The 15112-nt window shown below is 52.7% G+C and overlaps 5 protein-coding genes across 5 annotated transcripts; 3 read left to right on the top strand and 2 right to left on the bottom strand.

Moving 5' to 3' along the window:
* Nucleotides 1-210: 210 nt before the first annotated feature.
* On the bottom strand, nt 211-1873 carry B0H65DRAFT_26111 (uncharacterized protein). The gene has a single exon (XM_062822614.1). The coding sequence runs from the start codon at nt 1769-1771 to the stop codon at nt 383-385; it is 1389 nt and encodes a 462-aa protein (XP_062686200.1). The 5' UTR covers nt 1772-1873; the 3' UTR covers nt 211-382.
* A 3201-nt stretch (nt 1874-5074) lies between these two features.
* On the top strand, nt 5075-5506 carry B0H65DRAFT_584566 (uncharacterized protein; the record flags this gene model as incomplete). Its single annotated transcript, XM_062830901.1, has 2 exons — nt 5075-5320; nt 5393-5506. 2 exons carry the CDS (start codon nt 5075-5077, stop codon nt 5504-5506), a joined length of 360 nt encoding a protein of 119 aa, XP_062686199.1.
* Nucleotides 5507-6882: 1376 nt separating this feature from the next.
* Nucleotides 6883-8942, bottom strand: B0H65DRAFT_449827 (WASP-interacting protein-like protein vrp1p). Its single transcript, XM_062825975.1, has 2 exons — nt 8477-8942; nt 6883-8409 (listed from the first exon to the last, which is right to left on the bottom strand). Exons 1-2 carry the CDS (start codon nt 8594-8596, stop codon nt 7189-7191), a joined length of 1341 nt encoding a protein of 446 aa, XP_062686198.1. The 5' UTR covers nt 8597-8942; the 3' UTR covers nt 6883-7188.
* Nucleotides 8943-9888: 946 nt separating this feature from the next.
* B0H65DRAFT_26021 (uncharacterized protein) lies at nt 9889-11811 on the top strand. Its single transcript, XM_062822603.1, has one exon. The coding sequence runs from the start codon at nt 10161-10163 to the stop codon at nt 11664-11666; it is 1506 nt and encodes a 501-aa protein (XP_062686197.1). The 5' UTR covers nt 9889-10160; the 3' UTR covers nt 11667-11811.
* Nucleotides 11812-12393: 582 nt separating this feature from the next.
* On the top strand, nt 12394-14305 carry B0H65DRAFT_26063 (uncharacterized protein). The gene is made up of 4 exons (XM_062822610.1): nt 12394-12733; nt 12790-13062; nt 13118-13300; nt 13415-14305. Exons 1-4 carry the CDS (start codon nt 12579-12581, stop codon nt 13809-13811), a joined length of 1008 nt encoding a protein of 335 aa, XP_062686196.1. The 5' UTR covers nt 12394-12578; the 3' UTR covers nt 13812-14305.
* Nucleotides 14306-15112: the final 807 nt, after the last annotated feature.

Here is a 15112-nt window from a genome sequence, read left to right as displayed (position 1 = left end):
ATGGTTCCTGGAAAATTGTTCTAACGTATGTGGTTCCATGACGTTAATCGAATATATGGCGGATCTGATTCCTGCCGTAGTCGTAGTTGGTAGCAGCCAGTTACCATTACATTACCATTGCCGTTGCTGCTTCAGTCAATGGTATCCATGAAGCCTGTGTTGTGCAATAGCATGTCGGCTAGCCGACCAGGAGTTCTGTTTTCCCTCCTGTTTCATCTTGCTTTGAAGCCGATGATAAACATGCCACTCATCAAACTCGTAATGCGTCCCCGGCGTCTGCCCACGCACCGCATCAAGATACGCTACACAGAGCCCCCACTTCGTTCTGTATGGCCGATACGGTGCAGGCTTCATTCATTGATTCATTTCTCCATTGCGCTGTTCAAGCAACGACACTCCTCCCAACCGAGCCCCACCTAAACCTCTTGAGCGTTCCGCTCGTCGTAGACCGCACAAACTCCTGGCCGCAACTCGAAGAGGCATTCGACGCAGCTGATCCCGCAGAGGCCAGGCTCAGAGCACTGCTGCTCTCCTGCCGGCCGACTTCACGCCCGATGACGTAGCCGGCGCCGAACCCGACGACCGACACGAGAACTACCACGCCGGCGCTGACCACCCATGTCAACATGGTGGGGCTTAGGAAGAAGGGGGAGGCAGCGTCGTTGTCTGACACCACTCCTGCCGGCGAGGGGGAACTGGTCCTCCGCTTCTTCGAGGTGCGCGCTGGTCTCTGAGCGGTGTTGGTTCCTCGCTTGCATCTTTCTGCTGTGGCAAGACCTTGCTGCTGTTGTTGCTGTTGCTGTTCCCGGCCAGAGCTGGCGGATCGCGGAGCGCTTGGCGCGCTGGAGTTCGAAGCAGTCCTGGCTGGTTGTCGCGTCTTGGTCTGGTTGAGCGGCAAACCGGTTCCGGAAGGACCTTCGGCCATGAGTTCAGACTCTGGCACAAGACGGAACTCCATTGGCTGGGAACTGGGCATTACGCCGGTACCAGCAGGGCCCGGGCTTGCCTCTTCCCGCTTGGGAAGGCCACGGGCGGCGGCAGCGCATGACAAGAGGGTGGTGAGGGAAGCACGAAGCGCGGCGTCGTTGTCGGCTTGTAGAGCTGGGGACATGAAGTTGTGCGATGCGCGATGCGATCGCGTTTGCGAACGAGTCGGCATGGATGGCCGGGATTGCGTGGGATGGTATGGGTGAGATGGACTGGCGGAATGGTGGCGGTGCATCATGTAAGATGGTGGGTGAGAAAAGGCGTTCGGCTGCGGCCTGAAGGCCCCCTGGGCCGTGTTGGTTGGCCGGCCGAGAGCAGTCGCATTCTCATCATCATCATCCGAGTCGTCCTCCGAGTCCACCGGTAGACCACCTCGGAAAGCAGTCTGTTGACGGGGCAAACTGGCGGCCGGATGAACCGCTTCCGTCGAGCTAGTCATGACTCTGTCCTCCTCGCTCTCGGTTTCATCATATTCATCCTGGCTGCTCGTCCCAGCGGGGGGATTCGGTTGGCTGACGATGAAGGAAGCAGGCATTGGTGCTTGCTGTTGGGAGCGTCTCCGTCTTCGAGGGTACGCGTTATTGCCCACCCGGAGGCCCGTGGTTACTATCTCATCCCCTATCGACGATAACGAGGATGACGATGGTTGCGATGTGATCTCGACCCAGGAATCTAGTAGTGATGTGAGCGCGTGTTGTGGTAGGTTACAGGAGATATTGGAAGCCAGCTTACCATCGTTACGGCGGCCATCCACTGGGCGTCGTTGAGGATCAGGGGAAGCCATAGCAGAACTCCGGAGGCAGGACACGTAGACAAGGTTGGTACCGTGAACGTGAACAAGGCAAAGTCCACTCGGGCAATGCTCACCGACAAGGTGAACTTGATCAAACCACAGTCCCCGGAGGATGTCCTAGGGGAACCAACGACTCCCGCCTCCAGACGCGGGAAAGTACAGGAAAGAACGCGGTTTCGTTAAAGGGGGCGAGGAATGATGTTGCCAATCTGGAAAGAAGAGAGGCCCGGTCACGGAGCACGTACGGAGGGTGATATCAAAGCGGACGGCGGAAGGGACCTCGTGAATAGTTACGTATTATCTGGAACTGCATCTAAAGTAAAGCAAAGAGGCACACAAAAGAATGAATCTTGTAAACCAGACAACAAACTGGCCGTGGGACGGTATCGGCTGTTGGGGGACGGAGGCTTTGTTGAGGTGTTCTTTGTGTACGCGAACAGGGAAAGGTGTGTTTGGTCTGGGTGTGAATGGGGGGAAGCCTGCCGTGCCAGGTGAGGTGGTCTGAGCGAGCGGGCAGCTGGGGGAAAGAGGGCACCTGGGCAGCCTGGGCTGTGGTCCGGTGGGCGCTGAGCCATGGATGTTTTAGCGGCGGAGAGCGTGATCCATCCTCTGGAGAACTGTCAGTTGCGACTGGACCTTCAGGCGTGCAAGTCGGGCCGTCTCTGCTTCTGATTGGCTGTGCTTGCTGATCCGGGGATGGTCGCATGCCCATCGGACACTGCGCTAGAGTTAACAAGTCACCCCGAATGACGTGCTTTATCCGGTCGAGCCTGGCTTTAGGCTTATCATAATCGATAAGGCAGTGAACTTCAACCTACTTGCCAGACGTCACTGCATCCGGCCGACAAACTTTTAAGACTCTCCTTCAGGTGCTCAGTTCCATTCTCGCCATCTTATCTTCCTCAGAGTTCGGGCGCGTACCTACAACTAGTTCGTCCCTTCGAACGATTTCGAGTCTGACGACTGTTGTCTGCCCGGTTCGACCATCGCGACTCAGCGATGTATTTGATATGATGTATGGCGTAAGTCGGCTCTTACACTGTAGAGGGTTAAACAGGAATGTAGTAGGAATGCAAAAACCTGTCTAGGCTGGCGATTTGCATTGACGTGAGTGCTTCTCCTGCTCCCCTTGTCGAGCCGGTCTCGCCGTGCGTCCGATGTAAGTCTCATTGGGCAAGGTTGATCAACAGCAGTTCATCTCATAAAAGACTGCTTGGTCGGGAATGCCAACTGCGATGCAACAGAATGAATGCAGACTCTCACGCGAGCACATGTGGGTTGTTAAGCGTCTTTCAACTTCGCCTGCGTATCGGGATCCTGACAACCACGGTCACTTCCATCTCGCACTCTTTTACCGACCCTTCGGTTCAAACTTCCAATACCAAACCTTCAATCACTACCGCTGGCTATATGGGGCTCTGCTAACAGAAACCGACATATGCAAGCTCGCAGCAAGATACTCCATTCTCAGCTTGAGCAGCTGCTTGGGTATCTGCTATCCCATACCGGAGTATTATCATGATTTTTTTCTCTCCTCAAGCTCAGCCTTTCTATCCAACTCACGGCGCTGCTTCCACGAGATCCTCACTGGATGAACAGAAGCAATCGTTCAGCTCCAATGCCGGTGCAACCGTTCGGAGCGAATGCGAGACACTGGTTCATTGAACCCAAGTACCCGTTCTCGAGCCGTTCCGTAGTCCCCATGACAACCCGATCACTCATAATTCTCCATCCTACACCCATTCCGTTCATTCACCGCTAGAGCACGACGTATCATCCACCTCCACAGCCGTGTCCGGCCACCCCTTTTGATGCCGTACAGGAGAGCATACTCCAACCATATAACAACACCTACCTCCTATATACGTCTTTTTAATAGAGCTAAGCTTACCCCACGCTCTATGCAGCTGTGTAACTAACTGCCACTCAAGGCGCATCATTGAAGCTGTCAACGGTATGTCCTTCAAGCCGACTCTGACGTGGCAACCGTTTCCGATCTCCTGCTCTGAATGGAGAAGGTCCCGTTCTCGCTTCTCAAGTCTGCAATAACCCGAATAGCGGCGACGAGAACGGATATCAGACAAGGCTGGGTCACGGCCAGCTTCAAGTATGTCAGCACTCTTATCGCATTGGAGGTGGTACGAGAGGGCTTCATAACCGGTAGCTATCGTCGACCACTTCCCTTTCGGCAGTTATCGCCAAGATTGACGATGAGGAGAATTTGCCAAAAGCCCAGAGGCCAGCACTGAGGGTGCCTTCGACTGCCCCTTTCAACCACACCCCTTTGGTGAAGTTGTGTTGATGACTCGAGTGGTACCTTTTTGCAAGGCTCAAATTGTCCACCAGATGGTCGTTAGAAACGACATCTTTCACTCCACGATGTGCTTCGAATAATACACGGTTCCAAGCGGATCTAGTGTGGTTCTGCAAAAGGGGCGAGGCTCATCAGTGTTACCTGACGTTGGACTATGCGTTGAACCCCTGGGTCTTGGTTCGCCTTTTCGGAAATGATAAAATCAACACCTTAAGACGGGCTCTGGTGGACGCTCAGACTATATCGGGGCTGCCGTATTTCAAGTTATGAATCCCCAAATCCACACACATAACCTCTTTTTTCGCAAGATGACACTCGCACTTCCACGAATCCTAAGTCACCACTCGGCTGTTTCATAGCATCCTCTCTTCTGCTGCCACGTCGACCTTGCGGCTCTGCGCTCATGGACCTCTCAAAGATGGGGAATTGTATGCAGGACGACTTGCACGACATAGTGTTCGAGAATCGAAGGTCTGCTTGGCCGGTCTTCTATTCGCTCTTTAGTGCGGAGCGGCGATCCGAGCTTGGGTAGGAATGCTTGCCGGGCGACTGACACCATACCGTCGTATGGTGTGGGCAGAACCAAGATTCTGGACACCCTTCCATACCCACTGAGACGTTGCGTACATGCAGAGATGAGAAGAAGAAGGGTGGCCGGAATGCGGGGGGATCGCAAACTCCCTGAGAGAGGTATGGGTTTGAGGCTCTGCGGAAGTGGTTGCCGTACTCGTTCAAACCACCATGAGGATCATGGTGTTCCGGAGATGTTGTCGCAAAGCATAATAACGGAAGACTGCCAATAACAAGACAACAGTGATGCATCGGCACACCTACAAGCGAGCGCTATGGCGAAAGAGATGGACAGCTCTCATGATCAAACTTGCGAGCCCCGCTTCGTGAGGATGTGTACGTACTTGAGGCTCAAAATTGGTGATATCTTGAAGTATAAATATGAGTAGCATTAGATGGGGAAGTGAATAATGACTAGTCACACCGGCATCGGCTTCCAGAATCACCACCAGCCTTCAGAATCATCTTTGATACATCTGAGAATCACTTGCTTTCAACAAGTCAAGAAGAGAAACAACATGAGCCAGTCAACCCAGCATGAATCAATCCCATACTATGAGAACACTCCTCTTGAGAACACCCCTCCCACCGCGCCACCTCCTCCCAAAGATGGAGAGGATGATCCAGAGGAGAATGACCCCTTTTACGAGACGAAGGTAAGCAAAGACTCCCATCTCCAGTCTCAGACCGTCGAGCAAGTCTGAACACGAACATCATCTCATTAACAGGACAGTGACACTCCCATCACTCTCCCCAGCCATGGGGGCACCGGGGGCGTGGACTCCATCACATTCAGAGAGAGTCGTCAGGACAGGTCTGAGAGTGAGCACACTCCCTGGTGAGTATCTCTCTTCCCACCATTCTGCTCATACTCTTCGATATTATCCCGATATCCAAGAAAGAATACTAAAAGCCAACAATGTCCAGACACACACACATCACGCCTGACAACAAACACTCCACCACAACGTCACACTCAAGCCGCTTTCATCTTCTCACGTTGGATGAAGAACTTCCTTGTCCCTGATACCCCCTTGGCTAGGTAGGGACTGGAGGTCAATACAAGAAACAACACCAGCACCAGCACCAACAACAATGACCCGGCAGGCATTTTCACGCAATGAACGGATATTTATAACACACATAACACGCAACATATACTCCTTCTCATCTTTTCAGAGGATAACATTTCTACACGTTGGGGGGAAACATCATCTTTGCTATACCCCTTTGAACCTTCCTCGTTCCCCATTCCCCCCCCCCCCCCCCTTTTTTTTTTTTTCTTCTTCTTCCTAGCAACCTCCGTCCTTTTTAGCCCCATCCTGCTTTTACCAACCTCCACTTTTTTTTCCACTTCATTTATTTCGTTTTATACGCCACGTTCTCCTTTTTCTTCTTAAACTTCTCTTTCTTTATTGCAGCTCTGTCCACATAGTCTAGTCAAATTTAGGCCGGTTCAGTTCAGTTCAGTTCAGTTCAATTCAATTCAGTTGCAACCTAGTCTAAAGAGCCACCCACCCACATGTGCTGCAGGTTTAGCTTGAGTGAGGCCCGCCCATCATCCTGTTGTTGTACCTAAACTTTTCTTCCAAACACAGTTCTAAAAACCTTTGCTTTTATTCTGCGCGCTCACATAATGCTTACATACCTACAAGTACTCATAATTTATATCGACCATGGATCTGTGAAGTATCCCGAGCCAGCAGATCCACAATACACACACATCCCAAGTCTATATACCTACCTACCTATGTACTCCGTGATGGCTTATCGAGTTGCTCTCACAGATCTTGACTTGGCGAATGGTAGTAGGAATAAACCGAACACATCACGGTCAGTACCTACATTACACCTTGGTTATACTCTATCACGCATCCAAGCGTCTTTATTGTATGTACCTTTGAACCCAACCTCTAGGGTAGTTAGTTCCTGGATGGAAGAATCATTCCTAATTGATTCTAGCCGATATGTTTCTAAATTATGTATTGTCATCCCTATCTCAGTTTGATAACGGCCTTTCCCAACCACAGCGAGCGGTATTGGACTATCCGTATTCGGGTTATTCCTACGACCGCTCGGCTCCCTAACTATAATGCTTCTATATCAAAGTTGCACAAATTCGGTTGGCAATTGTTTAGTCATTCGGGGGTAGTGGTGGATGGGTAAGTTAAAAAAGACACGAAGAAGACACAGGCGAAACACACACGCGTTACTCAAGTTGTTATCCAAGTCTATTTGCCGCCCATGAGGCTAGCATGTATAATATATTATACTATATGCAAGAAGGTAGAAAAAGGATGCAAACTAGTGTCTGTGCAAGTCGATGCCACGACAAAACTGATAAGTAGCATCTGCGCAATGAAAAGAAACTTGACCGCCTTGCGATGAAGTCAACTTTGACGTCCCTCCTTTTTTCAACTCCCGTCCTACGCATTGTCACTTACTACTCGCTTAGTCCCTCAACAACCATCCATACCCAACCCAATCTCATCTAAGTATCCCATTTCTTCTCCAAGTGCCGGTCCTACAAGGCGCTCAAATCCAACGGCACACTGCTTCCCCTGCCCGCGCGATACTTTCTCGGCCCGCCAATGAACTCCCTAGGCTTCGGGAACGTATCCTCGCTCACAAACTTCCACCTTGGATCCTGAACGATGTACCTCGTACTGCCGCCACCGGAATGCACCGGACTTGGGGACTTGTTTCCGCCTGTACCGTTCGGTGTAAGGATGAAGTTGCTAGGATCAAGCATAGACTTGATGACGGAGCCTGATCGTGCCGATCTCGTCGAGGGCGAGTGGGAAAGCGAAGGAGGAGCTGGTGCCGAGGATGGCGGCGGTGGAGGAGGAGGTGCGGGAGCCGAATGAGGAGAGCGAGGAGGAGCGCTGGGCGGAGGTGGCGGAGGGGGTGCTGCTGGTGAGACGCTGCTCGCGGCGCGGATGGCGGCTTGGACGGCAATGTTCTGGGAGAGGTTGCTGGTTGACGAGGACGGCGGAGGTGGTGGAGGAAGAGGCTGCGAACGTGATGGAGCCGGTGGTGGTCGCGGGGCCGCTGAGGGAGGCGGCGGGGGAGGAGCCGGAGGAAGTGCCGGAGCGCCAAATGAGGGCGGGGGAGGTGCGGACATGGGTGGTGGAGGTGGAGCTGAAGGAGGTGCCGAAGAGTGGATAGCCGCAGAAGGCTTGCGGGAGCCCGGAGGGGGGGGCGGTTTCTTGCCAACTGGCGGCGGAGGCGGCTTTGACGATGCCGAACTCGCAGTCTTCCTGAGGTTGGCCATTGAGGGGTGGAAAGTAGGAGCTGATGGTCGTCCAGGAATCGCCGGGGCTGCGCCGGGAGGCGGGCGGGGGGCCGAGACCGTTGGTGGCTTTGGGGCTGATCTAGATGTCGACTCCGGGTCGGAAAGATATGATGAATCCCGGTTGGCGCCCGTATCTACACCACCACCCGTCTTCCGTAGCTTTGGCATGCCTCCAGCGAAAAGGCCTCCGAGCTGCGGCGCAGCCTCCATGCCCGTTGATCCTCCTTGATTCCGGTCGGCTAAATCGCTGTTGCTACGGGCACGGTTTCCGGGTACTGGAGGCGCAAGACCTCCGGGAGCCTTGGGCAGGCCGGGAATAGGAGGAGCCCCCCCTAATGGAGATGGACCTGGTCCGCTGCCCGATTTTGCGTCGATGATGGGTGCCGATCGATCATTGGTTACTGCTTTCTTGAGCGCCCTTCCCTTGGTGATATCTGTGAGCAAAGCACCCTATGAATTAGTCAGTACTTCTCTTCTGTTGCGGACTCGTGGGGCCGGAAGTGTTCTTTTGGCGCACCCTATTAGGAAGACCGGCAGGTGGTCGGCCTGGAAGTGCTCCGGGGGGAGGGGGCGGCGGCGGCGGAGGTCCCCCCATACCCGGAGGCGGCGGAGGGGGAGGAGGTGGTGGAGGTGGCATGGCGTATTTTGTTGGTTATGTGAGAGTTGAAGTCAATCGGGAGGCGTCAGGAAGTGAGAGACTTGGACCCTCAGCTCGTTGGTTGTAGTTGCGGGTCGAACCGAAATTACCGGTCGATGGGACGTCTGCAGTGCGGGAAACGGGACAGCGCTAAGTATGTCGAGCTCGGTACGGGGTTCTGACGCTGAGCACTGGCGATCGTGTGTAGTGCGGTGGTTGTTGAAGACGAGATGAAGTGCGTATAAGTCAAAGCACGTGTCAGAGTAGGCGAGTGTTGATTGTTCCTTTATGAATGATTCGATTCATGTCCCAGTGGAAGTGGAAGCAGGCTGCGTCACTCCTTTCGAGGCCGCTGGGCTGTTGCCTGTGGGTCAGTGCGCTACGGCGGGGTGCCTTGGATGCCAAGCCTGCAGCATGAGAGCTGGGGCAGGCAGTTTCCACTCTGCATACTAGGTCTGAGGCTCAGCCACTTCAGACACCAGCCACACGATGGAGTTATCGATCACACTGTCTGAATCCAGTCAGGACCTTGAACTCTCACTTGGATTTTATCACTGAGTGTCATCGCCCTATTCTTGAGCCAACGCGTTACTCGATCCTTCCAACCATGACTGTCAAAGAAGGCGGGAATAAGAAAGATTTACAAAGCTGCCCGTGCTTCCCCGCTGTCTTTCATCTGGATAGTCAACCAGTCACCACTTACTTGATACTTTGTCTACCAAGAAACTGATTCTTTGGCAGCTTCACGCAGCTCAAGAAGAGCGCAGGTATGAGACAAAACGCTTGCTCTGGGCTGTTGGCTGAAACAAAGATTGAACAGTCAACACAACGTCTCCGATCGAGGTCAAAGAGCCTCCCCAAAGTGATGAGCTCTTGAAATAAGCTTTCCAGAAGCCGTCGTGGGAGTAGATCTTACGTAAAAGACATCGCATACGGCTCTGGAAGACGTGTAAGATACCACATCGGCTTTGCACTCCCAATCTCCCGGACATGTTGTTTGACATGCTGGCTACGAGCATCTCCTCCCTAGTTGCATGTGTCAGCACCGCTACCTTACTGGCCAAGACCGGATGAACCGTTCCCTTGTCTTTTGGGTAGGATTTCGCTACTCTTTCAAGCTAGCGTACAACGCCGTGGCACAGAGACTAAGAGGCCAAGAGCACCCTATGCACCGATCTGCACCATCGTGTCTAGCTCTTCAAGCTCTCTTTTGACCGCAGCACAAACCAGAGAGCCAGACACTCCGGCCTCACTTCCCCAACTCCAATCACCACCTTTTCTTGACCCCTTTTCCCGATACTACCGTCTACGTGGTTGTTTTCCTTGCGCTTGGCGGAAACCAGGCGCTCTCTAGGCCCTCTCCACACCGCACACGCCTGTCCTCCACCTGCTCTCCGTCGGTGACTCGGGGCGGTGGATATCTCCAACTCTCCCCACCAACTCTCCCCACGGGGTCAGGCGGGTCACGACTCGACGAGTCCCATCGGTATCCCGGTGTGTCTGCTTCACCAAATCCACCCGAGATCCATCCCACTGCAAGGTCTAGGCCTCCAGTTCACCTACCATGCTTCTCCGTCCCTACAACCTCAGGGCCACCACGGCCAACCTCACCGGGCAGCAGAGTCGTCAGGTCTGCGGCCTTATCTACTCCCGCCAGCAACATGCCCGACCGGCGTCTGCGCCCGTGTCTGCGCCGTTTGCCAAGCGCTCCCTGGTGACACTGAGTGCCGGCACACACCTGGCCAAGCTCACCCAAGAGGGCTCAGCCGCGTCGATCGCTGCTGTCCGTATGCTGAGCACCACTAGCTCCCTTTCAAAGGTGAAACGGGTGCCGTCGCTGTCGCAATCCGCCCAGAAAAAGAGTCCCAAGGTTTCCCAGTCACAGAATCAGCCATCGTCTTCGTCGTCGTCATCGCCTTCTGCATCTGCTTCCAAGTTCACGGCCCCGCAGAAACTACCGAAACCCCAGCAGCGGCTAGCCACCGAGACCGCACCCCCTCAAACCCAGGGGCAGCATGCCACTCCCGATCTTGACCGTGTCACCAAAGAGTTTCTGGCCAAGCAGGGCATCCCGTCAGAGCACATGACCCTCACCGCTCTGCGCGCCTTGGTCCAACCAACCGTCCCGTTAGCGGCTTCTGCCTCTGCTACTGTCAGAGACGACAGCCAGTCCCCCGCAGCCGGCGCAGAGGCCGATCAGACGGGTGCGTCTGATCTGCTTGGTCTGGATGCTAACGGCCGGAACGCCCGGGCCTCGACGGCTGCTCCTGAGGGACTTCAGCCTCTTACCTACTTGAGCTTCAACAAGGATGCCGCTGACAAGATCTCAGATGCGGCATATGCAATCATCTCGCATCCTCCTGTTGTCATCACCCCGCTGCTGCTCAAAGAGTATGTTGCTCTCCAGGCCTCCCTTGGCAAGCCCAGGACACTGCCGCACGTTTTGGGCCTATATGCGTACAAGGCTGCCCCCAAGCTTAGCTCTGGAAAGCTGGCCTACGAGGAGCGGAACCCCGACATGCCAAAGAACGCGGTTGATCCCGAGGTTGCTGAGATGGCACTGGACGCAGCATTTGATGCCAAGGACCTTGATGCCGCTGTTGGCATTGTCGAAAATACGTACTCTACCAAGGCTTTCACCCGCGCCAAGTTATTGAGAAAGGCACTTCTACCCATGACGGGCTTGGGACTCACTCCTGTCGCTGCCTGGGCTCTCGCCAAGAACTATGGTACATGGCAAGATTCAATGGAGACTGTTTTGGCGACCAACGTAGCCTTCTTCGGCATGCTGGCCTACATTGGCTTCACTGCGACCATGGGCATTGTGGCCACTACTACGGCAAACGACCAGATGAAGCGGGTGACCTGGGGCCCGGGTATTCCGCTGCGGGAACGATGGATCCGAGAGGATGAACGGGCCGCTTATGACAAGATTGCTTGCTCATTCGGATTCGGGGAAGTGCTTCGTTACGGAGAGGAGGAAGGAGAGGAGTTTGACGTGCTCCGTGAATATATTTTGAGCAAGGGAATGATTCTCGATGCCGTCAATCTAATGCCAGGCATGCAATAAATTGCAGTCTTTGGTTGACTTACGGCACCTATCTATCGAGAGCCCGAGGACGCCATCAATTTCACACGCCCCCCGTGCGGCTCGTAAGAGTCTTGGCACCGAGTACCGGTGGCTGTGAAGTCTTGGGAGACTGAGTTGTTGATATGACCCCGGCCTTCCTAGCTTAACCTCTTTACCGCTTGGTCACCAAGTACCTTAGTTGCCAAGCTAGCGATCGGCGGGAAGACTTACATATCTACAAGCCTTCGAGGTTGCCAAGTTCGTCCAAGAAGTCCCGAATCAATATAGGATGCCTAGCGCCCAGAATGGACACCAGACTAGCTCACCTCCCTTTCCGTGCAGAGGCTCTTCTGCGGCTTCCCACTGTCTTGATGTAAGTACCGGTAATACAGCTAGGGTGTTAAAGTGGAAAAAGAAACAATCATCTACCGGCTCTAAATCTCTCATCTTTCTTTCATCTTGTACCGTGTTCTTTAAGACGTTGCATAGACTTCGACCCAGCCGACCGCAGTCGGTCCCACGTTTTCCGTTCCCCACCTAGAACTAGGCTGTTTCTCCATGTATCCCTAGTCAACAACTCGATCACTACTCCAGTGGGTTGAGACTCCCGCGACTCAAATCTGATCTGTGGCTTTGCCTAGTCGACATCTCCCAGTCGACTTTTCCACCCCCTACGTCACCCCAGTTGCTTGGCGTTTATTATCTACTCGTTGTACTCCTTGTCCCTCCTCCCGATTTCCCATATATATACAAATCCCAATTCCCCATCTGGTCCTAATTGGGATTGTTTGATCAAGAGCTCTGGAGCATTCACAAATATCCTAGAAATCATTCACTTCTATCTCATCTTTACGCAAAAAGTTCAGATCTCATATTCTTTACAAGTCAAACTACATCACTCTTCAGCCTAGCATGGCCGGCGGTTTTGAACCCATCGACCCTGAGCAATGTCAGCATTATGCCGAATTCGCCTCACACCTCGGCCGGACGGCCTTTGATGGGATTTACTGGTCCCTCTTCGTGTTTGTCATAATCATGCTTTTCCTCGCCTCATGGAAGTATTCAGGGTATGTTATCTTTCCTCACTCCTCTTTTCTCTAACAAGCACTAACGTGCTCCCTAGGACCTGCGAGGCGCTGGCGGATTCCAGACCTGGGACAAAGCATTACCGGCACAAGATGCAACGATGCCTTCTCATCTGCTCCGGTTACTTTGTGCTCTCCATCACCGCCGTGGTCATGGAGGTCTACGCCCTATTAGCTTTGCAATTCTGTGACGGCGAAGACCTCATGTCGCTCTACTGGTCTACTTGGACGATGCTGCAGGTCGGCTCGCTCATAGCCATCTTGGGCATTATCCTGGCTGCCTTCAACGCCATTCGTGGTAACAAGAACCCGTAAGTTTTCTCTCCCCCTACTCTCGTCAGAAAACAAATGCTCATTGTACTTTAGACCCTGGGCACTAGCACTCGGCACTCCCGTCCTCGTCGTCGCCGGCATCGGCCACGCCTTCCACGGCGCCATGCGCAAACGTGTCCAGCGCGTTCGATCCAGGAGCTTGCGCTCTCGAAGCCGGGGTAGATCGGAGAGTAGCCTCAAGGGAATCTCGGCCAACGACTTGCCCATGAGCAGGGAGTACGTTTTTTTTTATTTTTTTTGTTTTTTTATACACTTGTCCTTTGCCTTATCTCTACCCCCGGTTCAAATCTGAAACTGCCCCCAACCACAGAGACTAACAACAACTTCCAGGGAGACAATCCGGCTAGAAGAAAGTCCCACCGACGAAAACAACAGCAATAACAACGAATACCGCGCCAAACTCCTCGGCTACACCCCCGAAGGCGCCCCAATCCTCCAATTCCTCGATGACCCCGGCAACAGCATCGATCCCGAGCGCGGCACCATTTTGGGGAAGAACATGACAAACGGACAGATTATTGTCGCCTTTAGGAGATCTATGATTATGGTTTCGGACAGCAACAGCAGCAACAGTAACCTCCCAACCCCGAACGAAAAGGCTTCTTCACCATCATTACTGGTGCCTCCCCCTTCGCCAAGGCCGCCGCCGGTGGTCAGGATTGCTCCTCCGCGCCGTCCGTCTGATGAGGAAGTGGAGGAGGCAGAGGTACATGTCTCCCCTGTTTGAGACGGGGATGTCTTGGATTTTTGGGACGCCACCCACTTTCCGGGTTTCCCTTTTTTTCCACTTCTTTTTTTTTTCTTATCTCTTGGCTTTTTTTTTTTTTGGTGCTTGTTTGTTTGTGTGTTTGTGTTTTTCTTTTTGCTATATCTTGGGTTTCAGGCATTTATGATCGACAGCAGCGGCGCGGCGTTGGGCAACAAGCAAGCAAGCAAGGAAGCGGGACAAGGGCAAGCAAGATTATGATTTTCCACGAACGACATTTTCTCTTTTTGGCATAGCGTTTGGTTTAAGAAAAAAAATAACCTGGGTTAAAGACCGACTTTTTTTCGGGATTTCCGTTCTTTTTTCTACTTTTTTCCTTGCTTTTTTGCGTTTCTTGTTAGGAAATGCCGTACTCAGATCTCCATGTTGTGAGAGATGGTAGATTAGCGCCTTTCTTCCCGCGGCTGGGTTTGCGTTATCTAGATACCCATGACGGTGCGCGCGAGAGCTGAGGGCGTAAGGGTGGGTGGGTGTGAGGGAAATGAGATTGTAGATGCCAGATCCATCTATGCATGTCAGGCTTATCAATCACAAACCTTGTTCGAACATCTACACTGCTTTGATTTCTCCCTTTTGAATGTTTATAGCCCTGTGTTCCTTCGTACCATGTGAGAATGAAACAGACTATTCTAATACTCGGTTCTTCTGTCGTTTTCCACCCTTTAACTATACTGACTAACATCAAGTTCCTTGTTTTCTCTTCAGGGTAGAAACTTCGCATGCATCATTGATTACTTTACACAAATACCTCAACAGTAACAAGATAGGTAACAAGGCAAGGTAGTTACCCGTCCTTGTACCTCCTTCTTATCCGTCATCACTCCCGTACATGCCTAACCTTTCTCCCCTCCGAAGAATCACATAAATTGTATATATCCAGGATTCGAAATGACAAAAATGGATGGATGGGTCGTGTAACATGAATGCCAAGCGGGAGAGAGCTAAGACATGCTCTGATCTAGTTCCAAGTTGTATAACTTCCGGCGAAACACGTGCTGACAGCGAGGTTTACCAAGAGATGCATGTCTTGAGTGCGTTCTACCTCCGAGTATAGAGTAAATATTCACGTGCAAAAGCCACTGCGAGAGAGAGGGATGTTTGAAGTTGCTGTGCTGTAGTGTCTTGACTTCGCCAAAAAGCCAAGAGCCTTGCAAGACACACAAAGCCGAATCCGAATCTAGAGGGCAGCGAGGCAACACATGATCACTGCCTTGTTGGTGTTTTGTCTGAGTAGATACTGTCTGTTACACCTTTACAAATGG

The sequence above is a fragment of the Neurospora tetraspora genome, assembly GCF_033439725.1.
Source record: "Neurospora tetraspora strain CBS 560.94 chromosome Unknown B0H65scaffold_1, whole genome shotgun sequence".
In the NCBI taxonomy this organism is placed as follows: Eukaryota; Fungi; Ascomycota; class Sordariomycetes; order Sordariales; family Sordariaceae; genus Neurospora; species Neurospora tetraspora.
This window is presented reverse-complemented; position numbering and strand designations above follow the sequence as displayed.

Bases quoted from the DNA above. Each gene is read 5' to 3' on its own strand.
- B0H65DRAFT_449827 (XM_062825975.1), bottom strand. From the start codon at position 8,596: ATGCCACCTCCACCACCTCCTCCCCCTCCGCCGCCTCCGGGTATGGGG. The intron at 8,410-8,476 runs GTGCGCCAAAAG...ACTAATTCATAG, and splicing joins CTGCCGGTCTTCCTAATAGG to GGTGCTTTGCTCACAGATAT.
- B0H65DRAFT_26111 (XM_062822614.1), bottom strand. From the start codon at position 1,771: ATGGCTTCCCCTGATCCTCAACGACGCCCAGTGGATGGCCGCCGTAAC.
- B0H65DRAFT_26021 (XM_062822603.1), top strand. From the start codon at position 10,161: ATGCTTCTCCGTCCCTACAACCTCAGGGCCACCACGGCCAACCTCACC.
- B0H65DRAFT_26063 (XM_062822610.1), top strand. From the start codon at position 12,579: ATGGCCGGCGGTTTTGAACCCATCGACCCTGAGCAATGTCAGCATTAT. The intron at 12,734-12,789 runs GTATGTTATCTT...CGTGCTCCCTAG, and splicing joins GCCTCATGGAAGTATTCAGG to GACCTGCGAGGCGCTGGCGG. The intron at 13,063-13,117 runs GTAAGTTTTCTC...ATTGTACTTTAG, and splicing joins ATTCGTGGTAACAAGAACCC to ACCCTGGGCACTAGCACTCG.